Source organism: Lissotriton helveticus, chromosome 10, assembly GCF_964261635.1.
Source record: "Lissotriton helveticus chromosome 10, aLisHel1.1, whole genome shotgun sequence".
Taxonomy (NCBI): Eukaryota; Metazoa; Chordata; class Amphibia; order Caudata; family Salamandridae; genus Lissotriton; species Lissotriton helveticus.
In genome coordinates this window covers 935799850-935827355 of record NC_136071.1, presented here as the reverse complement: position 1 = coordinate 935827355, position 27506 = coordinate 935799850, and the positions used below count along the sequence as shown (strand labels likewise).

General features: G+C 41.4%; 1 protein-coding gene across 1 annotated transcript in view; it reads right to left on the bottom strand.

The window, feature by feature from the left end:
• Window positions 1-27506, bottom strand: part of ABCB1 (ATP binding cassette subfamily B member 1) — a 562371-nt gene that overhangs the window by 466063 nt on the left and 68802 nt on the right. The window contains exon 4 of the mRNA XM_078663595.1: window positions 17987-18170. Within this exon, the coding sequence (XP_078519721.1) occupies window positions 17987-18170 (184 nt within the window). The remainder of the gene's footprint in view (window positions 1-17986; window positions 18171-27506) is intronic.

Genomic DNA, 27506 nt, shown 5'->3' with positions numbered 1-27506 from the left:
GTCTGTATGAAGTACTTGAAAAATACACTTTTAAAGGGAATATTAGAGAGAATGTTGAAAAAGGCATATATCCTGTAATTGGACAGGAAGGTTGTCTGGTGAAAGAAAGAAAAGGACACTTGATTAATCACCAAAAACTGAGTTGCGAAAATCCAGACAAAAGAGAATTTTACTATTTAGCGCTTTTGCAACTCTTTAAACCATGGCGTACTGAAGAGGAACTACTTGGAGACTTTGTTAGTTATGAAGATTCCTTTAACGCATCTAAAAGTAGTATAGAATGTCCTGTTTTTAGTAATTATCTCAAAATGTTGAACGACGAAATAGAGCAAGAAGCAACAATTGCATCGGAGATTGCTAGAGAAAGTTCACAAGACACTCAAAGTTCTGCATCGTTGAGTCAGGATCCACTGGTAGAACCAATTATCCGAAATGAAGCAGCCACTGCCATGGATGAGGTGGAAAGAGCAATGCAGCAAGCTCAAGAGGATATAATAAACTTAGAAGAATTGGAGAAGGAACTTAATCTTGAGCAAAGACAGATATATGACGAAGTGACAGAGCACATTGAGCATGGTTTTCGTCATGACAAAAAAGAATGCTCATGTATGTCATTTGAACCTATTCGACTATATGTAAGTGGAGAAGCTGGAACAGGGAAAAGTTTTCTTATAAAAGGAATTACTACATATCTACAGCAAAGAACTCAGTCACCACTGTCTTGTGTTGTTACTGCTCCAACTGGATTGGCAGCACATAATATTAAAGGTATTACTTTACATCGTTTACTGATGCTGCCAGTTGAACATGAAAACAAATTACAATAACACAAGCTATCTGGAGACGCTTGTTATGAAGTTTCTAGAGTCCTTAAAGAAATGAAACTTCTCATTATTGATGAGGCAAGCATGGTATCCAATTTAATGCTTGCTTTTGTACATTTAAGAATGCAACAGATACTTAAAACTGACTATGATGTGTTATTTGGAGGGAAACATGTCATAGTTTTTGGAGATCTACTGCAACTAACTCCTGTGAAAGGACAACATGTATTTGAAACTGTTACACATGAAGACACCAGAAAGTGCCTCGGCAGTATTGGAAATGTTAATATATGGTCACATTTCAAATATACTGAACTGATTCAAAAGATGCGACAGGCAAAGGATACTAAATATGGAAATATTCTTCAAGATATAAGGATTGGAAAACTAACTGAAGATGCGAAAGAAACTCTACGAACACGATTACTTTGTAAGTTGTTTCCCAATGAAGATAATGTACCTGAGAAAATATATAGTAAAGAGGATGAAGATAAGTCAGTTATATGCTTGATGCCAACTCTAAAAGAATGCTCAGTTTTCAATGCCAAAATGTTGAAGTTGGAAAATCAAGAAATTAAGAAACTGGAAGCTAAAGATAAAATAGAGCATGAAGAAGGTACTATTGTTTTGTCTGAAAAACGTTAAAATTGGATTCTCTTCAGAAATCTATATCTAAAACTGCTGGCTTAGAGAAGAATCTGTATGTATGTTTAAATTGTCGGATTATTTTACGGAGAAATTTACATGTAGAAAGAGGTTTGGTGAATGGAGCAATGGGTAATATTGTTGGTTTTGTAAATTACCCAAATAGAGATGAAATTGAATTTTTACGAATAAAATTTGATGGAATTGAGGAAGTTTAACAATTCAGTTGCTGTTCAACTCGTTTTTTGATTGTGAAAGACTTGTATGTCCGTCGGAAACAATTTCCAATTTGTTTGGCATATGCAGTGACTATTCACAAATCTCAAGGTTTAAGTGTAGATTGTGCTTTGGTAAATATTGGAAAGAGTGTATTCAAAGAGGGTATGGCATATGTTGCTTTATCTCGAGTTAGAACTTTATCTGGACTTTATCTAATTGATTTTGATGAGACAAAGATTAGTACAGATTTAAAATGTGTGAAGGAGTATAATAGGTTAAGAAGAGAATATGCTCCAAGTTTACCTCAATATCCTTTAATTAAAAAGAGTATGGTTGGTCAGAAAAGGAGAAATGAGAAACAATGTAGTGAAGTAGTAGAGAAACGAAGAAAAAAAGATGAGGCTGTCATTGGTAGCAGTAAGAAAAAGGTTAGTACTACAGAGATTGTTGGATTTAAATTTGAAAACAGGTCTGGTGTCAACTGCTATGCAAATGTAGTGGTTAATGTGTTTTGTTTTCTAAAAAATGTACAGCAACAGATTGTAGAAAATCAGGAGCAAACATTTTGTTGTTCCTTAAATTCTGTGTTTGAAAAATGTAGCAGTGGTAATAGTGAAGTAGCAAGTGTTTCAGAAGTAAGGAATGTTTTAGACATATGTGCAGGACTAAATCAATTTTCTCAGCATATTCAGCAAGATTGTCAGGAATTTATTATGTATATGCTTACAGTTTTGGAAGAAGAAGGTGTAGGTATTGATAGTCTTTTTGGCCTTTCTTATAAATGGGAACATATTTGCGATAATTGTTCATTTTCAAGTAGTACTGACATACACACAGAAAGATTTATATATTTAACATTACCAGATTGTAAAACAGTGTCCTTTGATAAACTAGTTAAAGATGCATATCAGAACATGGTCTGCCCTCAATGTAACTCAGAAATGTTATCAACATTATTTATCCACAGATATGGACAGTATGTAATTTTAATGCTTCAACGATGCAGAGCTGATGGAAGTAAATTGTTAACTTCAATAAAAAAATTTGTGGCTTCTCAAATATCTATTTCTAGAAGAACATTTGTAACTGTAGCAATTATTTTTCATGAAGGGCCATCAATATCATCAGGACATTACATAGCTTATTTGAAGTGTCCAACTGGTTGGACGCTCTGCAATGATAGTCAAATAAGTTTTAAGAAACGTTTGCCTTGTGAGTTAACAAATTCTTATCTGATATTTTTGCAACCAAAATTTCAGTAAAATTACTTGGTCTAGTCAGATTAATACTGTAAAGATATGAAACTGTGTTGTTTAGAAATATCATGTGATTGAGGGTGTTCAGATCTAGAAATTATTATTATTATTATTTGGAATCTTATATAGCGCGTAGTTACCCTCGGGCATCCCAGCGCTCGAAATGAAACTTTTATGTGGCAAAGTGATAGTATCAGGTAAGGTTTCCTTAATGTTTAATGGTACAGGACATGTTGGAATTAACTCATACTATTTGGCCACGCGGAAAAGAATGAGATATCAAAATGTGGACTTGAGATAAATGTTTTTAGAACATACTTACTCGGAAGTTTGTTGAGAGGTACTAAAAAAAAACGAATTAACTCATACTATTTGGCCACGCGGAAAAGAATGAGATATCAAAATGTGGACCTGAGATAAATGTTTTTAGAACATACTTACTCGGAAGTTTGTTGAGAGGTACTCAAAAAATAACGAATTAACTCATACTATTTGACCACGCGGAAAAGAATGAGATATCAAAATGTTGACTTGAGATAAATGTTTTCAGAACATAGTTGCACGGTTATTTGTTGAGAGGTATTTAAAAGTAACTGGTATACTTTAATTAGTTTGTAACTGTGGAGTATGTGGTGTGCTTACTCAAGAAATTGCGAATTAGAGAAAAACATTTAAGACATGTTTTTTTCTAGGTATTTATATTATGTATAGAGATCTTGTACGGGTTTTTTAAACACAATCATTTTGATTGTGTTTTTTTTTCCCCGCTGTTACATGATGATTACTATTGAAATCACTGTTTATAGTGAAAATCAATTTATCTGAGGACAGCAAAAATAAACCATTTAATATGTTATCTAAATTAATTTTGTAACATTGGATTTTGAAATATGTATTATAACAGATTTTTTTATTGTCTTCCACAGATATTACATTTATAAGGCAAGTACAACTAATCATATGTGAGAGTTTTGTGTACCTCTCTCTTATTCTTATTTCTTTCATCCTCTTCCTGTAAGTGGTGTTTAGTCATGGTTATTCCCTTTAACTCATGCACATTTTGCATTTTTTAATTTTCGAAACCTGTTTCTCTTACATCTTTTCTGTTAGTATTCTATCCAGTCTATCTAACTGTTCAGTTTGTTATTTACGTTGTTTTATGCTGACTCACCTTTATTGACCCTGTATCACCTTTCTTTCCTGATTCTTAATTTCTTTGTCTTACTGTACCTTACAATTTGTTCCTTTACTCTGTTTTCATTAATTATGCTATATTTCCAAACTAAAATCTATAGTTTAGTTCTCTTACCCTACTTCATTTCTCTTTATGTCTCTCTCTTACACTCCTTGTCTGTTTCTATTCCATTCATCTTCTGTTATTCATCCTTTTTCACTCTGTTACTCTTAGTCTTTTTCCTTTATTTTAATTATCTCTTTAAGACATTTCGGTACTCTTAGTCTGTTTATTTTACAGACTGTTTGTTTTGTGTATTATCACTGATCATACTCTCATTTTCTCTCTCACTTTACTTTCCTTTAAACAATCATTATTTCAGTGCTAATATTTCTTTCAATTAATTTTTTTATTTATTGATTTATATACTACATATTCAGTCTCTGTCTCTTTATGCCCCTCAGTCTTCTTTTCTTTCACTTTCTGTTTCATTCACTTCTACTTTGTTTTGTTTTATAAAATGACATTATAACCTTATTTTTACTTTTGTTCCACAGATACCATGTTTTTAAAAGATTTTAAGTTTTCTTTATTACTATTTCCTAGGTAAGTATACAAAATAAAAATACTTTTTCATCACTGTGTCATTTCTTTGAGTATCCTGGTCATACCAGTGTCGTGTTTTATGTGAGCACTTCCACGGAGGATTGGCTGCACTGTCACAAGGAGCCTCTTTAAAATTAATTTAAGAAATCAGCCACATTTCTCGGAGTGACTTCACTAATGCTGATGTGTCAAAACATTGCAGGTAAATGATGTGTGTTAAAGAACTTTGGGGCAAATTATCAAGGGGGTTTTACTCTGCTTTTTTTGCTTAAAAAGCCAAGAAAGCAGAGGTAAAATTATCTCTTTAGTACCTAGCTGATGCTAACAGCATTTAGCGACAACTATTAGCAGATAACGATTATCTTGTGACCCGCATTGTTTGTCTGTGATATTTATTACTATTGAGATGCAAAGTTAGCGTTGCAAGATGTTAGTGACTGGAAACAGTTCCTAACATTGCTATCTCATTTTACCCACTTTTGAACATATTTGTGCTAAGGTCGAAAATGTCCAAAACCTAATAGCTGCCCCTGAGCAGTTCTTAGCTATGTCATGTAATGGGAGGTAGATAACATGACTCAGAGCAATAGCTCGGTAATGCATGAATATTGCTGACTTTACAACAATATTTATGTGTTTGGATCGATTTCTATCACTTCGGACAGTGGTTTACAAAGTTTGTTGATCTGTGGTTTCCTTGACCTATTCAGCAGTTTACAGTGGCTCCCCACCATTTTTTCTAACGGTGGGTAGGTGGTATGTATGTCCTATTATTTTTCTTAAAGTAATTGGGACACATTCATTCACACATGCAATCATCCGTTCACTTTTCCAGCCATCTGGTCTCTTATCCATCCACCCTTTTAGTTTACTGATGTATCCATGGTTTTGTACATCTACCCCCTAATTAATCTTTACAATCACCCTTCCACTTATCCTTTCATCTACCATTTCAGTTATCAATTTATCCATCCACGCATTCACTTGCCCATCATGTACATTTCATTCATTAATCTATCTATCCTTTTACACATCCATCCACTAAATCACTGATCCATCAGGTGGTTTTTGCTCATGCATCCATCCTTTATCACATCTATCCTTCCTTTTAGCCATTTATGCACTCTTCTAGCCATATATCCATCAATTTATCTTTTCTCTCATTTATACTTTCACTCATTCATTTATTCATTCATTTTTTCTTTGATTATCTAACCTATCTCTTTTCATTCATCCATTCATCCTTTTAGTAATCGATCCAGCCATTTAGACATTCCATACTTATTTACTCACCCAGCTTTGTACTTTATAATGTGAGCGTTTTCAGCAAAGTTGTAGGGAGAAGAGGCCTATGAAGAACAAAGTACAGCAAGGAATGGGGTGCGGTGGGGGAGAGTTCACAATGTTTCCGTACATAGGCAGACTGAAAACGTAGAAGTTATCAGTCACACATGATGTCCAGTAACAGGATGTGAGGTTACTGTAAAATGGTGTTGTTTCCATGGCTTTAAGCAGTGTTAAAAAAAAATGGAGGGGTCTTTTCAAAGGAGGTGTTGGATGTAATTCCGAGGGCAGTTTAAAACACCTAAGCTACAAATATGCGTTTAGCATAGTGTTGTGCTCGACTGGTGTTATGTTGTATGTGTCATTGCATGCAGATATGTAGAACAGCAACTATCTTTACACCAACAACAAGCAAAGACTATTGGCTTTGACAATGGGTGCTAGTTCCTTTAAGTACAAAAGCAGTAACCATGGCATTGTTGAATATAATAATGAAAATACTGCTGATCAAAAATGATGAGAGAATGAAAGAATGTTAATCTGTTTTTTTAATTTTCTATCATAGCCTTCTTTAAAGGAAGTGTTTTCTAATATTGCATGGTGGTGGTTTTACTTTTTTTATCTAACAGAATGCCTTCTGTTCGTTGAGGCAGGAAGAGCGCTATCTGCTGTAAAAACCTTGACTGCCATATTCTCATTCAGTAAGTGCCAATGAGTTCCATAGAGAATTTCAATGGGCGGGAGGGGCTGCTGCTGGAGGAGTGAAATTCAAGGCCGTTCCAGCAGCGGGTGTGAGCCTTCTCACAGTGGAGGAGCGCGCAGCTCTCTGAGATGGATACAGTTACACATAACAGTGACGTCCGTGGAATTTACGGACGGTTGGTCACCCTAGTGTGCGCCGTGCCCTCATTACGGTGCACTGGGGAGACGCGGTGCACAGTTTGGGAATCACAGGTTTTGGAAGTAAACCTTGATAATTGCAAGACTCCTAAGCGATAAAAATCGCCGCAGCTCGACGAAAAAAATATTGGAACTAAGCCAACATAGTGATAATTATCGCTAGTTGTTTAGGGTAACCAGATTTCAAAAGGCAAAAAACGGGACATTTCAGAAAAATAGAAGAAGGACTATGGTTTTACTTCTAGTGAGGAGAGTGCTCGTTAGCAGAGAATTACGGAAGAGGCAGTAAGAACATAAATAAAATGTAATTTTTAATCTGTGTACGTTGCCTGTCAATTACATTGCATTGTGGAAACAACAGGCAACTTTAACTGCTTTGTAAAACATAAAAAATATTTCTTTCCATTTTCAGTCGACTCTCTCTAAAAACGGGGACATGAGCAATATTTCTTGAAATTTGCTGGGATCGCTGGTTAAAAGAAGGGAAACCGTCCTGGCAAAACGGGGACGCCTGGTGAATCTATACTTGTTGTTAATATGCCCTGAACATCGTACATTTGACTTTCGCCGGCTATCGCCAGAGTTTTCCGCAGTGTAACTACGTAATTATTCATTTGAATATATATGTGATAGTACTCCTGTAACAGCCAGCGGCAGTTAACATTACCGCGTGAAAACAAGCATTGTTTTTACGCACTAATGTGTGCCTTGTAATTAGGAGAGGGGGTTGATTTAGTTTTATTTTCCACACCCCCATGTTAACGCTGCCAAATGCTTGATCAAAGCAGGCCGTGGCAGTCGTACGATAAACAAGTTTATTTAAACTGTTTTTCTAACAACAGCCGTGTTCGTGATAGTATTTTCGCCTCCAAACACATTTTGCTTGTGGTTTAACGTACGCCTACTATGCATGTCATTAACTGCGTGTGCGGCACACATGCAAAGTGCTCTTACGGCAGGCGCTGTTATGACGTTGTCACAAAGGTGTTGAGGAATATTTACAAGGATACAGAAGACATTATCGCCGCCCTTAACGGCAGGAAGTTGCCGATATAGGGGCGAAAACGGCGTTCATAATATGCTCTATGAATTGCAATCGAACGTAATGTTAGATATAAAGACATCTAACATACGTTTCGATTGGAATTTGTAGAACATAGGGGCATATTATCAAGGACGGGCGATACATTTTCGCCGCTTTTATCGACAGGAAACTGCCGATAAAGCGGCGATAATGGGCTTGATAATATGCCCTATGGAAATCCTATCAAAGCCCATGTTAGATGTGAAGACATCTAACATGGGCTTCGATAGGAATTCCATAGAGCATATTATCAAGCCCATTATCGCCGCTTTATCGGCAGTTTCCTGCCGATAAAAGCAGCGATAATGTATCGCCCATCGTTGATAATATGGCCCATATTATGAAGGCGATTATCGTCGCTTTTTTAGCAGTGTTCTGACGATAAAAGCGACGATAAATTATCACGTCTTCTTCATAATATGCCCCAAGTATTGCCGCATTCTTGAATAATTGTTCTGAAAATGCAGCGATACTTCAGCTTATGAATAGAGCTATTTTTGGTACAATCGGGTAGTTCTGAAAAGAACTTTTTTGGGGGGGTTTTGTAGTTTTTTTACTTTTTTTTATTTTTTGAAAAGTTTTTTATTGTTTATGATTTGGTAAACTGGAGCCGAATTTTTGAACTGTAAAACAGGAACATAAGAAGTTGTTAAAAAATTATCTTCATTCGAAGCATTCATGGTCATTAATTCTTTTTTCTATAAGAGTGAGGCTCTGCTCCCCGTACACAATCATTCCATGACAGTTGTTACATTTCATATGCACTGTCGACAAAAATGGTCTCAAGTCCAACTGTGCAGTAGATGGAGATGCAGGTCGTCTTCTCGATGAAGTACTGGCCACAGCTGGTGGTAGTTCTGTTGCCAGAGCTCTTGTTGCTGCCTGTGCAAATTGCACAGGATGAACTTGGCTCACATGTCTCTTCATCGTATGAATCGAAAAGGAATACTTTTTGGAAGCATTTCCTCTTGAAAGTACTGTGTCACAAATTGTGCAAGTTACTTTCGGAGCATTTACTTTTTTTTGATCCTGAGGATAGGTAAAAAATTGCCAGATGAAAGATTCTTTTTTTTTTTAAAGGTACTCGAAAATTTTCTTCAGATTCCGAAGATGAATTGCGTGCTGCAGCCATTTCAGCAAACTCTGCGGAAAGATGAAAAAGGTTCTTCTCCCTTGAGCGCCAAAAAGATAGTGAGGGAAGTGGGTGGTTTCTGGAAAATTGCAGAATAGAAACTACTATCAACCAATAGAAAGTGTTCTTTTCAAGTCACATGACTTGACATGCGCGTATTAGGACGTATACGCGGTGACGGAATCCGGACACGTACGTCATTTGGAAGTATCGGTCTAATTTAATGAAGTTTTAAAACGTGAAAAGGAGGAAAGGTAGACATTCTCCGATGTTGTATACCTTCATATGGGGTCCCAAGAAGAATACCGATAAAGTATAAATCCTTTTTTTAATCTTTAAAACTACCGGGGTGCGCGCACCCGGTCGCACACGACAGTATAAAACTACGTTTTCCAACATTTAGTGACAAGTATGAAAACGTTAAAAAGAAGGCAAGGTAAAGACTTCGTAAACCTTTAGAGATTTATAAGGAGTCCCTAAACAATTCTGACAGTGAAGAAAACTTTTTTATCCGATAAAAACATTTCTCGAAATTCTATGATAAAACTATAGAATACAGTGAAAATATAGTTAATAATTTGCATTTAAAAAACTTTTGAAATTCACTGAAAAAACCATAGGTTTTAAACACGTTATAGTTAGGAAGTAGCCTTTAAAAAACCTATGAAATTCACTGAAAAAACCATAGGTTTTACACACGTTATAGTTAGGAAGTAGCCTTTAAAAAACCTATGAAATTCACTGAAAAAACCATAGGTTTTACACACGTTATAGTTAGGAAGTAGCATTTAAAAAACCTATGAAATTCACTGAAAAAACCATAGGTTTTACACACGTTATAGTTAGGAAGTAGCATTTAAAAAACCTATGAAATTCACTGAAAAAACCCTAGGTTTTACACACGTTACAGTTAAGAAATAGCATTTACAAAACCTATGAAATTCACTGAAAAAACCATAGGTTTTACACACGTTATAGTTAGGAAGTAGCATTTAAAAAACCTATGAAATTCACTGAAAAGACCATAGGTTTTACACACGTTATAGTTAGGAAGTAGCATTTAAAAAACCTATGAAATTCACTGAAAAAAACCATAGGTTTTACACACGTTACAGTTAAGAAATAGCATTTACAAAACCCATGAAATTCACTGAAAAAAACCATAGGTTTTACACCAGTTATAGTTAGCTCGAAGTTTTACTCGCATAAAACCATTGAATTTCCTACGTTATAGTTAGTTGGACTCACTATAACTTGCGCGTGCAATGCACTGCTGATGACGTCACATATTACATCACTCATGACATCACTGATGACACCATCCTTGTGACAGAGTGACAGACCTCTTTTCACTGTAATGTAACCCTTGAAACACATATTCAAAAATAGAAACTAAAATTTTCAAAAAAATGGAGATACCCATACCAGTTACAACAACCAATTCAATAATTCCACAATCTATATACACATCCACTCATTCACCAACAGTTCTATATAGTCACTCATACATATACTCACTCATCATATGTAGTGATACACCTATACATCCTGTTACACACCGACAGTCATCCAAAAGATACTCTCACACATACTCACACATGCAAATAAACTATTGAACATCCATTTATTTGCATATACAGCTATACACACACTATTACTTTACTTCTAATGAAACTTACACATATGTCCTCTCTTAAACAATCACTTATAGAAACACATACTTATTTAAACAGGAACTCTTACAATCTCTTACTCTCACATATACTCACTTATATACAGCAATATTCACATATACTAGATTAAAACATATGTAGTTACTGATAAAGACACTAGTGAACAGTCATTCACTCACTAACACACACATATACACACTCATCCACCCATACAGTCCTGCACATATGCTGTCTTCAAAACAGATACAAACAGTGAGTCAGTGATTCATGAATCTACCACCAAACCATACAGACACTCATACTGATACTAAAAAAAACATCTAATAACCCATATACATACACATGTAGCTACTCACCAACCCATGCAGCCACTTATACCCAAAGTGAAACACTAATCCATATATTTCAATATTTAAACATTACTCTCTAATATATGTATTCACTAAGATATTCAATAACATATACATATATAACACATATTTATTTTTCACAAAGACACACAATCACTGGATGGTGTCATCAGTGATGTCATGAGTGATGTCACTGACCATGTCATGAGTGATGTAATATGTGACGTCCTCAGCAGTGCATTGCACGCGCAAGTTATAGTGAGTCCAACTAAGTATAACGTAGGAATTTCAATGGTTTTATGCGAGTAAAACTTCGAGCTAACTATAACTGGTGTAAAACCTATGGTTTTTTCAGTGAATATATATATATATATATATATATATATATATATATATATATATATATATATATATATATATATATATATATATATATATATATATTTATTTAAAATGTCCTCTACCTTACACTGATATCACTACTGTGTCATGCTGTCTCACTTTATTCACATTTGTCACCTTTGTGGATATAATTGTACATATGACAGCCATATATGTGTGAAAGTTGTTCATATATAAAAAACAAAAATTGATTGTTTACATTGTATGAGTACCTTTATTTATGTTTATTAGGGGGTTTGTAGAACTCTTTAACTATCATTATGGAATAATGATTGACTGGTTTAAAACTTTATTGCTGCATCACACAGGAAGCACTTGTTTGACCCGACAGCATCCGCTGTAGATTACTTAGGATCAGAGAGCAGCACACAGCCCTGGACCGGGGAATGATAGCACCAGGTAGAGTGGTACATGAAGAGAAGTGGTGAAGGACTCTGTGAAGAGTAACGAGTGGATTAGGGCAGCGTCTAGAATCTCTGTGGCGTGCAGCATACAGCTAAGGAGCTGAGTCGCTTTTAAGGCCCCTGGATAAGCCCCCGCCGAGCGCTTCAGATGTTCACTCTATGTGCACTCGAAATGTGGCTTATGTAGATGCAAAGCACTCAGATGTAGGGGAACCACAGACGCAGAAATCACTGTTGAAATCGCCACCCTGGAAAAGGGAGCTGGATGGCTGCTGGAGTCAGAGATTAGCACCCAGTGTGTAAATCACTAGCCGTGGAGGTGCAGTATTCTGAGTAGAGGATACCAAGAATGGGAGAGCTCACTCCTGGTAGTGCTGGTCAGACTGATCATATACATTAGGAGACCCCAGTCTTCATGTGCGAAGGAGGAGGACAAGAGGTATCATATTTTGAGCGAGGCAGATAAAGTAAAATTCATGTCCATATATAGGAAATCCTTAATCTTCAGCTCACAAATATGAGCTCCAAGCCTCGTGGTCAGTTGCCATCTTAGGGTCAGGCAAGGCGAGATCAGAAGTGACAAAGAGAAGCTTTCAAAGCCAACACCCCCCCAACACCCGGCTGCAGATGTCTAACCTTTTGAATATTCCCTAAGCACCGGACTTTCCTTAGTACCTCTGAGTACCGGAAGGTGACGCCATGTGGCTCTGCACTATTGCCGTCCCACTCTGGAAATGACGTGCGGGCCTTTATGTTTTCAGATGTGGAGCCCCAAATGCAAACTGATAGACTAGTGTGCATATTTCTAGACTTGGGATCTCAATAATGGGTAGAGTCCAAACACAGAATGGGAAGGATCAGTGAGAAACCTGAGGTTAGACATAGGGCCTGATTTAGATCTCAGCGGACGGTTTACTCCATTACAACAGTGATTGATATCCCATCTGTCGAAATATAAATCGGATTATATCCTATGGGATTTATATTTCGGTGGAAGAGATATGCCTCACCATTGTTAAGGAGTAATGAATCTGACGATATCTAAATCTGGCCCAGAGTCTCAACCAGAAAGAATGTTGCCAAAGGTAACTAACTCGTTCTTCTGACAGACCTTAAGCCTCACATCGCTCACGTTCTGAATAGATACCAAAGTAATTGCAGTATCAGCAGTAAACAAGAGTCCCGAATTCCACTAGAGGCAGAATGCGTCTCCGAGTGAAAGAAGCCTTGGAAACTCCAACGTGCAGAACTGCTGACACTGTCGGTTTGCTGCAGTGACAAGTATATCAAGCCAAGGTTCTCCCCATTTGCAAAAGAGACCTTGCGCCACCTCTAGGTGTACCTGCCACTTGTGATCCGCTAGGGCCTGATGTCTGAGCTCACCTGCCCTGACGCTCAATAAGCCTGCCATGTGGTTCACCACCTGGAAGATTCCTTGGCAGTCCAGACCTTTATAGTATGGGCATCAGGAACAGCGTCACAACTGGAGCAGAGGGCAGACGTGGCTGTGATGGTCCAGCTATTGCTCTGGGTGAACTTGCTGGCTGTAGCCCAGGTGAAAGCCCCTTGGTTCAGTGGGGCCAGAAGGCACGCCAGGGGTAGTCAGTAGAAATCTAAAGAACAAGAGCATAGCTGTATGGAACTCTTCGACCTGGCGCAGCATGGCTGAAAGCCCTGGAAACTCGGGTTTTGCCAGAACCAGCTACCGAATCAGCTCCGAAGTTGGAAGACTACGAGTGCAGGAGTGAGATGGTTGGCGCTGCACATGCACTTTGTCATGGGAGTTAGAATGGCATGATAGAGCGAAACTCTGCTCGACATCCTGTGTCTTTTTGTAATTACTAGAGGACTTGGAGCGCAACAAAGACCAGCATCTAGAGCAGCTCCGACATCTCCCGAAAGAGGAATGGGACCAAGATCGAGACTTCAACTTAGAGCCGGACTAGCAATGGTCCGACACTGCGTCTTCTTCAGCAGCTGACAAAGTTTTGCCTCATGTTCTCAGATGGATTTTAAGTTCATTGACACAGTCTCCACAGTAATGGCCCGACCCCAGAAACCACAGGCAAACATGTTTGGACTCTGCATCTGCTTTGACAGTCCTTATGTTATGTTATGTTATGCTAGGGGGCTCTTTTATAGCGCTCTAATTACCTGGGGGCATCTCGGCGCTTACTTAGCGAAACAGTGAAGTCAGAAGGAAAAGGAACACCGTTGATGGATGACAATTAAAACAGGAAGGTTTTCAGATGTTTCCTGAAGACCAGGTACGAAGTGCATTAACGTAGGGCCAATGGGAGCTGATTCCAATACTTTGGGGCAACATATGAAAAGGCTCTACCCCCGGTGCGTGCGAGACGTATACTGGGGAATCTTTAGCCGAGGTAATGAGTTAGACCTAAGATTGCAACCCGAGATCTGTTTGACGAGCTTCTTTTGAAGGTACTGGGGGCCCTTTCCATTCAAGGCATTGAATGAGAGACAACAGATTTTGAAGAAGGATCGTTTTTTCACTGGCAACCAGTGAAGTTCCCTCAGTAACAGAAGTGAGGGGCAGCCGGGGGGACGATTTAGTGTCATCCTTGCTGCTGTGTTTTGAATCACTTGTAGCTTGGCTAACAATGACTCGCCCACTTCCGCCAGTAAGGCGTTTCCATAGTTGAGGCGACTGATAACCAACGCCTGGACCACGTTTCTTCGATGTTTCTCCAGCAGAAAAGGTATTATCCTGCGCAGAAGGCAGAGGCTATGATAGCAGGAGTTAATAGTAGATGTAATATGGTCCTTCATCGTAAGAGTTTGGTCCAATTTTAGTCCCAAGTTTTTTACTGAGGAGGTTGGGGTGGGGGCCAATCCCAGATGGTCAGGCCACCAGTCATCCGTCCAGATGGTAGATGCTTTACCCAAGAGCATCAGCTCAGTTTTTCCGGGGTTTAGCTGGAGGCAGTTTTCCATCCATTTTGAGATGGCAAGCATGCCTACTGAAAATCGTGTTTTCTCCTCTTCAGGATTTGAACCAATTGGGAACATAAGCTGAGTGTCATCAGCATAAGAGATGATTTCGAACCCAAATGGTTCAACAATTTTGGCCAAAGGGGCCATATAAACATTGAAGAGTGTAGGGCTTAAACAGGAGCCCTGAGGCACACCCTTACCTAAGCAAGATTTTTGTGACAGATAAAGACCAAGCATTATAGTTTGCCATCTGTCTGTCAGAAAATCTGTAAGCCATTTTAAGGCTAGTCCCCGTATGCCACAGGCATGTAATCTCTCCACAAGCAGTCGATGGGAGACGGTATCGAATGATGAGGAGAGATCTATGAGTATCAACACCATTGATCCTCCTGAATCCAGAGCCTGTCTCACGTCAGTGACTGCCAAGATGGCTGTCTCCGTGCTAAAACCTGGGAGAAAGTCCGATTGGGATGGGTCAAGAATCTTATTAACTTCCAGGTAGGAACTTAATTGCCTGTTTACTAATGTTTCCAATAGCTTACTGAGCAGGGGCAGCAAAGATATTGGTATATAATTGCTAAGCACATGAGGGTCCGCTGTGGCTTTCTTCAATATAGGGCGGACATACGCTTCCTTCCACTCTGAAGGAATAACGCCCGATTGGACCGAGCAGTTAAAAATGTCTGCAATATCAGGCGCACAGCTAGGAGAAAGGAGAGCCATAATTTTTGGTGGGCATAGGTCCCCTGGCGAGCCCGATTTTGCGGACACCAGGAGTTTATCTATCTCGTCCAGCGAGAATATATTAAACTGGTCAAGACGACAAGCGAGTGAGGTTGCCGGCTCCTCCTCAAGGCCAGTAATTGGTTCTGAATTTTGGGAGGATGGGGTGGGAAAGTTGGCATATATCAGTGAAATTTTTTCATGATGGTACTTAGCTATTGAATCAAAGACCTCCTGAGACTCAACTGGTATCTGTTTACAGGCTTGAGGTGACACAAAATCTTTAACTATATTGAACAGTGCTTTAGCGGAGTTGTTCGATTGTTTGATTTGGTTCAGGATGTAAGTGCGTCTAGCCTTTTTTATATTTTGATGATAACTGGATATAGCAAGTTTATAAGCAAGCCTGTCTGAAAGTTTTTAGTACTTATCCAGCGTCTCTCTAGCAGCTTGCAACTAGATTTGTCTTTTTTCAGCTCGCCAGAATACCAGGGGGAAGAAAGTCGCCGCTGGGCTGGGCTCTGATTTATTTGAGGGATGACTAGGTCAAATGCTGTTGTTAATTTGGAGTTAAAACTATCCAACAGATCAGAGACATCAAAGTCATTATAGTCATGTTCCCTCCTGTGCCGCAGAATCGCCTCCTTAAAGGACTCTAATGTAAGTTTATGCCAGGGCCTACGTAATTCTTTCCTTTTCTGTTGTGGATGAACTGAAAGGATCAATTCAGTCGGAGGTTGATGAGTGAACATAATCATACAATGATTGGTCCATGTGAGACGAGAAGGGGATAGCAGCTTAGGTGTTCCATATTGGTAAAAATTCAATCCAGCGTGTGCCCGGCCCTTACAAGGCTTAAAGCCTGTCATCTTAGGGGTGACATCCCTTGCACACTGGATACGTTTTCAAAGAAAATCGTGAAGGAAGGGTCTTGGAGAGACGAGAGAATCTCCTGAACCGCGTCCGGAGACACGGAAAGAAAGGAACGGTCATCGGTCCGCCTTTATAGGCCCCACGTGATATTTCCGGAGTGGAAAGGCATCAGTGCAGAGTCACCCGATGCCACATGCTGGCATGCAGAGGTACTATGGAAAAGTTTCCGCATCCAGTCTAATGCCTTGGAAATATTCAAAAGGTGAGGAATCTACAGATAGAAGACACTATCAGAACCATGTGATACATCATGTGTATAAGTTAAAAAGTTCAATATGTACCCTGTAAACCCAGTGGGAAGTCCTTGGTGGTTAAGGGATAGCAACTCTTGTATAAGGTAAGATCACTATTTCTTTGGTGTGCTCAAGGATGGGTCAGAGTACTAGCAATATTGGATTCAGGGTTTGAGTCTGTTTGATAGTGATAGCACATAAACAATAATAATATGTTTGTATCAGAACTCTTTATAACTACTGAAAAGTTCCTCATGCTATAAAAATAATTATGTTTTATGAGCAATCTTAACAAAGAGGCACCAGACCATCACACCTAACACCTTAGTAGGTAAAAGTTACAATGCAATAAAATGGGGTAGTGAACAAATCAGGAAGACCAGTCCTCTTAGTCTTCCACACAAGAGAGACTCCATACACACTTGAAAAATTAAATGACTACTACTTTTTAGGATTGCAAGGATGTAAACATCAATGCAACACATGTATTTCACATAACGCACAGATTCCATTGTGTTTGTTCATAAAATAAGACTTCTTTTTTCATATTCATCATTTCTCTTAAAAAACTCTCTTGTATAATTTGAATGTAGACAACACGTTTCGCCCAAATGGACTTCAGATCTATCTGAAATTGGCTGCGACAGGTTCAGCGTGAACTATCTTACTCACTGACTCATTGAGACCATTCAAACTTATTATTGAAAACCCTGAAACTGGATAACCACTAGGTTGTTTCAAACTGTATTATTGGTTCAGGGCGTCTTAATCGTAGGATATATGAAGTGGGATGTCCGTATGTGGACAATCTTTCTGATGAGGACCTGAGAGAATTACTTACCAACGAAGAATCATCTTAGTCTTTCTACCACCACAACGCATGTTCATTTTCTCACTTAGAGGAAACACTTCATGAAGCCCTGAAGAAGTCCTTTTGGACTAGAAGCCTGGCTACATTCAAATTAAAGAAGAAGTTTTTTTAAGAGAAATGAAGAATATGAATAAAGAAGTCGTATCTCAAGAACAATCTCAATTGAGTCTGTGCATTATGGGAAATAACTGTGTCACATTGATGTGTAGATCTTTAAGATCATAAAAAGTAATTATGTTTTATGAACATAGGATACTAACTGAGCCAAACTTTGCCAAAGAAAACAGTCAGGGTGATATTTTGCTGTTATGTTCTTACCTGTTATGTCACCTGTCAAGTTTGGTGGAAAGTTAGTTGGGAAGGGGTCGTGTGCACTATTAACAAAGCTGTCCGTCATTTCTCCAAACACTAGCATCATCGCTGGAAGGCCTGCTCCATGACACACTGCCAGCAATGTACCGAACAGCATTAAACATTTATCCATGGAATCTGCAAATCGGAACTGGAAGACACAAGCAGGTACAAGAATTGTAGGCCATATAACCTGCAAAGAGGGTGCCCTAATATGAGACCACAGCTACGGCTTCTATGGTTTTCTGCTTTTATTCTTGAAAGAGCACCAGGCTTCAAATGATGAATACCTTTTTTTCTTATTGTTATGTATCATATTGTTAAATGGCATCCATATGCATTCAAAGAGTGACAAAAACTTCGAGTTGTATACAAAGCAATATTTAAAGCTGCGGGAAATAGCAAAACCATGATAAGATTATCCCTAACATTTTATGAACTAGAATGGAAAAATGACTAGCTTTCAAAGGCGATCATTTTCCTTTTCTCCTAGTCAGTTTACTCCTAAGCAGCATTTCTGATTTCTTTTATAATGCAACTGATGCAGCAGAGGAACAAAATTATATATTTAGAATGCAGAGGCGCCTCCGAAGAGAAGGTCTACGCCTCACTCTAGAGGAAATCCGATTTTTGTATTATTAATACCTTTGGCAACTTCTGACCAATATACATCACACTTAGTTAAAAAAAAAAGTAGAGAAAATATTTTAGGATAGCTCAAATTATATGCAGATCGATTTGGTTCAACAGTTCTAGGGGGAGGGAGCCCCACAAATAGTTTTTCACTTACTAATGTAAAAAAGTATTTCCAAAAGGCAATTTTTCTCAATGCATAACTCAGAAACCGCAGAAATGATTGTCACCAAATGTTTGTGGCACATCGTATTTTTCCGGTCATTTAGTGCCATTGAAGACATACAACAAAATATGAGGCGTGTCAAACATATTATGTGAATTTTTCTAAAAGTTTGCACCCTACCACGCATGCACAACGTTCTGCCACATAATGATGTAAGTTTGTGGACACCTCAGAAACAGTACTGAAAATGCATTCAAATGCAGTTTGTGCCGTCGGTCAGCATGGGTTTGGAGGAGCCTAACCCAAGGGCGCAACTAGAACCACATTTCGGGGAGTGGGGCTACTAACAAATTCGGCGGAGGGGGGGGTCGCTAAGAATTTCGGGGGAGGGGAGGGGGGGGGAATTCTTCCAGCATTAGGCAGAGTGGATATGAAGGGGTGAAAAGACAACAAAGCCGCGTTAACACGTAAATGGTCTTTTAAAGACCTGTGAAGTACTCAGATGCGGCAGTGATAAGCTCAAAACCTGTCTGTGAGTTGTGTGTACCCGAGAAGCTGTCTCTGCCAGGGCTGACACACATGACAGGGCGGGGGAGGAGGAGGGGAGAGGGTTATGGGGGGCTGAAGCCTTTTGAGCCCTATGGGCGTTGCGCGCCTGGGCCTAACCACACATCACCTGCGAAACATAGCTGATGAATGTGACATATGGAGCTATATCGTACAACAAAGTACTTAGCAACTTTCTTAGTATTGTTATTGTTATTTTAATTTTATACCGCGCCTAATCACCTGCAGGTCTCTAAGCACCAGGAAAAGATGGTACAAGACAATAACACAACGGAATAGAAGCAGAGAGCAGCACTCAGTTATACCATGCTCAGGCTTCTCCTGAACAATAGCGTTTTTAGGCTCTTTCTAAATCTTAGGAGGTTTCCTTCCTCACGCAGCCCCCCGGGCAGGCTGTTCCACAGCTGGGGAACCAGCACTGAAAAGGCTCTCCCACCCTTCGTCGCTAGCCTATAGCGCGGGCAGGTCAACAGCTGCGAGTCCGAAGACCGAAGTGTTCTCACCGGACAGTACAGCTGCAGGCGCTCTTTAATGTAGGCTGGAGCCATACCATAAATTGCTTTATGAGCTGTACACAAACTCTTAAATTCCACTCTTTCTTTAATTGGAAGCCAATGTAGGCTTTGTAGTAAAGGAGTGGCTTTAGACCTCCTCGGGAGTCTAAAGATCAATCGGGCAGCGTCATTCATTAAGACCTGAAGCCTGTTGGTAAGAGTTTTAGGTAGGCCAAGATAGAGAGCACTCCCATAATCGATTCTGGAGATGATAGTGGCAGCCACTATTGATCGCATCATGGGCTGTGAGAGGATAGGGGATAGCTTCCGCAGTTGCCGGATGATATTTGTACAACTGCCCACAACCGACGAGATCTGAGGAGCCATCGACAGGTCGCCATCCAACCTAATCCCCAAGCTTTTTACAGCCAGGCTCGGTTTTGGGACAGGGCCCAACTCCGTAGGCCAATAGAGATCACTCCAAGGTGAAGAAGTGGATGGGATAACTAAGATCTCAGTTTTGTCAGGGTTGACTTTTAAAAGGTTATCCGTCATCCATTGCACCGTGAACCTCAAGATGTTCTGGGATTGAAGATGCGCAGCCGTGGTGTTATTTAAGCTTAACAGCAACTGCGTATCATCCGCGTAGTTAAAGACTTTACAGTCCATCGCAGCCAGCGAAGCAATCAGTGGTTGCAGGTACAGATTAAATAGAAGCGGGGACAGGGACGGACCCCTGCGGTACCCCACACTCTAAAATCCCCGTCTCAGATGTTTCATCCCCCAGTTGTATCTTTTGGGTCCTTCCTGTAAGGAAGGATTTCAGCCATTGGAAGGCCAAGCCCTTAATCCCAAAGTTCCTTAATCTATCTAAGAGTAGAGTGTGGCTGACAGTATCGAACGCCGCTGATAGATCTAACAAAATCAGGGCGCTCGCTTTCTTACAGTCAGCCCTGCCTCTTAGTTCGTCCAGCACCGAGAGCATCACCAACTCGGTGCTGTGATGGGCTCGAAACCCTGCCTGTCGATCATGGAGTAGGTGGTAGGATTCCAGATAACACGACAGGAACTGCAGAACATGCTGCTCAAGGATTTTTGAGAGAAAGGGCAACTGGGAGATGGGTCTGTAATTCTTTAACACCGCTGGATCCGACCCCGGTTTTTTCAGTAGGGGTCTTACCCGTGCCTCCTTAAGTTCAACCGGCAGATAACCCGTGTCTAGCGATCTATTGAGGAGGGAGATAATACCATCCTCTAATAGGGGGCGCGCGACGCGAAAGATCTCAGGTGGACAAGGGTCAGCTGGGGAGCCAGATTTAATTTTACCCATCAGCTGTTCCAAGATTAGTGCATCCATCTCTGGGAACACTTCCAGAGAGCAATCGCTCACGCTTATAGGTGTTAGGGCGGTAGAAGTCCCTGTTACCGCCCCATTCTCTATCTCCTGGACAATGATCTTCACCTTCTCCAGGAAATAAGCCTGGAAGGTGTTACAATCGAAAGGAGCCTTGACGTTGTCAGGTTTTTTACTCAACTCGGCCAGTACTTTAAAGGTTTCTTTCTGGATGTTCGCTGCCTTACTTAGGCGGGACTCAAGATAATCCGCTTTAGCTTGAATCATCAATTTTTTATATTGATGGAGAGAGGCCTTATAGGTATTCCTATCCGTGTCCTGCTTGGATTTCCTCCACATCCTTTCTAGCTTTCTTAGCTTTGTTTTAGTTTCCCTTAAGAGTGGCGTGAACCAGAGAGCTTTCCCTGATCCCTTTATTTGCTGTACTCTCACTGGCGCTATTTGATCGATAGCCCGAGTCATACTTCTCGTTAGATCAGAGTATTCTCGGTCAAGGTTACGATCCAACTCTATAACCTGGGGGGATTCCAGGAGTGCCTTGGTCAATGACATAAGATTGACTTCAGCCCATTTCCGGGTTTTTCTAAAACCAAGTGAGTTACAAACAACCCCGCTATTGAGGGGAACCTCACAGGAGACCAAACAGTGGTCCGACCAAACACAGGGCGTTGCCTCACTAAACGTTAGAGTGGCATCTGTGGTCCACATGAGGTCTAGAGTGTGGCCTTTTACATGTGTTGGGGCATCCACAATCTGTTTAAAACCCAGTGCAGACATTAATGTGTCTAGCTGACGCGTGGGTGAGTCCCAGATGGGCTTGTCCCAATGTAGATTAAAATCCCCTGTTACCAGGATTTTTGTATATCTTGAACTAAAGTCAGATATAATAGGACAGAATAGGTCAAAGAAAAGTGGAGTTGACTTAGGCGGGCGATAAACCGACAAAATCACCCAACACACATTGTGTACCGTGACCTTTACCCCGAGCAGATCGGCCAGGTCGACCGTCTCTGTTAATACCTTTTCAACTGTCATAATCTTCCTATAGAGGATAGCCACCCCACCCCCCCGTGAGCTCCCTGGGCGGTTGTGCCACATTACATCATATCCGCTTGGAACGGCTGCAATGATATCAGGCATCGAATTCTCATCCGTCCAGGTCTCCGAGAGAGTCAGGACATCGATATCACTGTCCTGGAGCATATTATAGACCTCCAAATGATGGCAATGGAGCGAGCGAGTGTTAAGGCTGGCTATTTTTAGAGTGGGATGTTTACCCAGGACAGGTGTAACCTTAACGGGCCGGGATATGCCGTGGTTTTTAAGCAACAGCAGGACCGCCTGGTCCACCATGGGCTCACCTCTGTTCAAGGATTTAAGCTCCTCTGGGGAATATGTGCGACGCAGGCCAGTCGTCCCAGCCCCTGCGCCCGTTCGCGCGCGGACGGGCGCAGACGGGCTGGACTCTGGCGTGACTCCGGCGCGGTATGTGTGAACTTTAGTTTAAATACACACGAAGGTCAGAAAACACACAAACCAAAGTCAGTGTGCTGGAAAGCCACGTATTGTCGGATAATGAATAGAAGAGTGGAACATAAGGAATTTGCATTTTCAAAGTACTCTGCAACTAATTCATTGTTTGTACACAAGTTACTAAACAGAAAATATACAAACACGAAAATGAACCCCCCACTATCAATGCAAACCACCCCGCATACACAACCCCATAGTGGAATATAAGAAGCTGTAATCTGCACATAAGAATTGTGCACAACTGTGTTCACAAACAATTAAGGGAAAAGAGACATAAACATTACATACAATTCACACTGCAAACAATGGGTATACCAAAACGCCACACTCCACATTCAATACCGAACCTCTCACATAAGCAACACTACAGTGGAACGCATGGCATTTAAATTTGCACATATCAACTTTGCACCCCTACATGTGCTCACAAACACTAAAAGAAATAGACACACAACAAACAAAATAGACAGAACACATTGTCAGCCACTGGGGGCGCAATCACCCTGGTAGGGAACCTCCAAAACTCTATCTCGAGCTCCCACGAAGGGCAGCGATCCCCATTTCCAATTCCTGGAGTATTGCATGCTGAAGAGTGCATGGGGAACGGCGACAGGTTTCTGAAAGCAGTCTTCTTCATTCAGACAAGGCAGGATCAGAGCATGGATATTGAAAGATTGTTTTAGTTCACCATAGAAGCAGTTACTAAATCCTTAATCAGTGCTCTGCAACTGTTGCTTCCATTGATCTACCTGAAGTGCCCCGGTGGGTGCCTGAAGGTTCTGGGTTCCTACATTTTCTGAAACTTTACTAGCCATTCTGTTCCTTATGTTCCATTCTCTTGGTTTTGCTGTATTAGTTTTTCTTCAGTCAGGCTTCTCTGGTCCTTCAACTGCAAGCTTTTCCAGCATCTTCTCGGCTTATCGTCAGTCTTCTGTTTACCTGTTTACCTGATCCACTCCAGTTTTGCTTTTTCTGCCTACCACTGCCCTACTACTCTACTACTCTGCTCAGCTTTGATCCGGCCTGCTATTATTACGTTATTCAGTTTAGTGCTTTTCTTCCTGCTCCTGCCAATCTCATGTGACACCATTATCAAAGGCTGCAATACAACCTTCCCAGAAGCTCTCAAGCATGGCCAGATCCTCCTGCTCCTAAATAAATCTACACTAGACCATGATGATTTTGACAAATTCTGGCCCATCACTCACCTACCATTCATTGACAAAACGTTTGAAAAAGCAGTCTATGTTCAACTCCATTATCACATCAATGCGTACCATCTCCTGCACGACTAGTAGTCTAGCTTCATACCACACTGCAGCAGGAAGACTTTCCCCTTATACATTGTAGGTAATGCTCTCTTGCCCACAGTTGAAGATGACCCCTGTCTTGTGATATTGCTGAACCTCTCAGCTTCCTTCTATACAGTCGACCACCAAACCCTCATTATCATCCTCCAGTCTGAATGGCATCTCTTTCTGGCAGGCACCTGAGCCACTGTATCAGGCTCCAGGTCCTCTGGATTACCCTTACCGGCTGCCATAGGCCAAATGGTCACACAGGCCCACTCAGGCAGACCCAACATCTTTAAATGAGACTTCTGCTCCACCTTCTCCCAAGGGGTGCTCTCCAAATCATTGCCTAGCAGGCAGTCAACAGGCATGGCTGGTCTCACAGCTAAACTCATAGTACCGAAGGACCTCCCCCCCTTCAAAGGGAACCTGTGCCACTTTCCAGAGGCACTCAGAGTTGTCAGCTGCAACTACTGGGTAGAATATGTTGTGGACTACCTGCTCCTCAGACACTAGCCGACAACTGACAGCTGTCACACTGGCTCCAGTGTCCCTCAGAGCCTCCACACTATGGCCATTGATGGGTCACCCACTGCCTGTATTTTTTAGTGTTATCAGGCATGTGAGCTCTTGGCATCATGTCTCCTAAAGAGACCAGGGCCATCTCTGTGGACCCCCACCCCTCCTGGGAACCCAACTCCTCCCCCAAGGCTGCACTTGCCAACTCACGGGCGGAGCACCTGTGGGTGCAGAAGTGGCTTTTTGTGACACTTAGGATCCCCTATGAAGAGGCCCACCTGACCACAAGCAAAACATGCCCTGGGACCCTTCTGGGCAGCCTTACCTCCCGGGACCCATGGTTTCTTCTCACTGGGGGGCTGGGAACCCTTACCTTGGTGCCCTTGTGAATTACTTTGGGGCCCTTTTTGAAACTCCTTCTGTTTACACTTGTCCCCCCCCACTCTTCTGCTGGGGATCCTCCCTATCTTTGGCAAAGTCTCCCACATAAGCTTTGTGTACCCTGGTACTGACCCAGCGGTCCGCCTCCACAGCAAGCTTCCTGCGGTCAGTCAGCTTACTGTCAATCAAATGGTGGCGTAGCTCTGGAAAACAACTACCAGGCAAGTGCTCCCATGCAACCAAATCATAGATCCCCTGCAAGTCATTCACCTGGCTACCCTTCACCCAACCATCCAGTGCTATGTCATAATAGGACACATACTCCACCCCAGTGCTTGACTCAAGCTTCTTACAGTCTCTAAACGTCTGTCTGTACAGATCTGGGGTCAGACCATACCTCCTGATCAAGGATTCCTTGAAGTGGGTTTGAGACATTTGCTCTTCGCTTGGTAAGGCTAACAAAGTGCTCCTCCCCTCTGTCACGAAGCGGCTCCACAACCCCACTCCCCTGTCTCTCTCAGAGATTCTATGGGACCACATTGCTACCTCATATGCCTTAAACTACAGACCAATGTCCTCAATTGAAAAATTCCTTTATCACTTCCTTGGGGATGTATACTTTCCCTTCTCCAGGCACTGATAGTGCGCTGCCACCATGGGGTTTAAACTCTATACTTTTTGCTTTCAGATCCAGCTCCCTCAAACCTCTCTAATGCTCTAAAAGCATCTTCTTTAACTCCATGGCCAATCTCTGCTTTTCTAACTCCAACTTATTACTCTCCATGTCACTCTCCTTCCCAGCCTGAGCTTAACAAGCTAACATGCACCCTATTTCTTTCTCTGTCCTCCAAATCCTCTTGAGACAGACCTCTTGAAGAAATACTGCTGCCATCCCTGGAAGATACCCTCTCCCCTGGCAGATTTGACAGCCCCTCCTGCTGCCCATACACATTCTCTGCCTCCAACAGAGGGTCCTCATCCTGTCCACTCGCATTTCTGGATTCCAACCAGGTCCTCTGTGCCTTTTGGTATTCATTCTTTCTGGTGAGATTTAAAATTTCTTGCAGATGGCTTTAAGTTTAGACACAGTATAGGTTTCCACCCTATGTTCTTCAAATTCCATATCAATAGATGCCATGGATGCTCGCTTGGTCATGATGAAAACAGTTGGCAGTTCTCAAGTTGCAGAATATCGAAAAAGAAAAGCTCAGTAAAAGTATGTGGTTGCGTAATGGTCTGCATTATACTAGTAGTGGACATCAATCACTCTATGTAAGGCATAAATGCAAGTCCAGAGCCTCAACGCTGACCACCAATGTTAGAAATGGGCATCTCTAGTTGGCAGAGGTAGGTACCTTTGTCCAAGTAAGGACCCTTCTTTCAAGTCAGGGTAAAGGAGACACACTGCTAAAATAACCCCTGCTCACCCCCTTAGTAGCTTGGCATGAGCAGACAGGCTTATCTCAGAGGCAGTGTGTAAAGCATTTTGTGCATGCATACAGTATCACAGGGAAAACACTCCAAATGGACACCACACCAGTTTAGAAAAATAAACAAAACTTTATTTGAACCAAACAAGACAAATACCAACAAAAATCTAACATACACTAATGTAAAAATAGTTACTGTGCAAAATAACCTTAAATTGCAGGAATAACGTGAAAAATACAGTTTCTCCGACGCGGTAGCTCCTTTGCGTGCTACCGCGACACTGAACACAACAGAGTCTAACAATTCAAGCCAACCGCGTCGGTACAGGTTAACTAAAGCGTCAACAGACATGAAGACAGTACCTTTCTTGTTACGGCCGACACAATGGTACACGTCGCCATGTGAGATGGAAGCACTGCAGCGGGCGGTGTCCTCATGGCTCGGTGCAGGCAGCGGCTCATTGACAGAGTCGGTGAGACCAAGGCTTGTGTTGCAGGGTGAGGGGGTGCTCGATGCGGTGCTGGCAGGTCAGGGTGCGACGACGGAGCTGGTTGATGGTTGAGCCTGATGGTTGGTCTGTGCAGTGTGTAGTAGTGCGGAGTGTGGTGTCCACAGGATGCAGTGCAAGCAGCGGCTCGTTGACAGAGTCGGTGAGACCAGGGATGGGTTGCAATGCGAGGTGGTGCTCTCTGCAGTGCCTTCAAGACACGGTGCCTGCGACAGACTTGGTGACGGAATAAGTTGCCCATTTCCTCTGTGCTGACTGGAACCAGCGGAACCAGAGACAGTGCTCAGAAGGGTGGTGAGATCTTTGCTGTTCGTGAGACCTCTTGAACGGGGGGCAAGCTTCACTTCAAGCCCTTGGAGATACTTTCTCAAGTAGGATACACACACAGTTCATCTCCTTGGCAGAAACAGCCACTGCAGGCCAACCCCAGACAGCACGCAGCAAAGGGGCAGTACTCTTCCCTTCAGTTTCTCCATCTCTTCTACTTGGCAGGGGTTCCCCGTGAAGTCCAAAAGTGATCTAAAGTTCTGGGGTCTGGGTCCCAATATTTATACACCAAAATATTTTGTTCTCTGGAGGCAGAGAAGCCCTGAGCTCAGTCAAAACCAG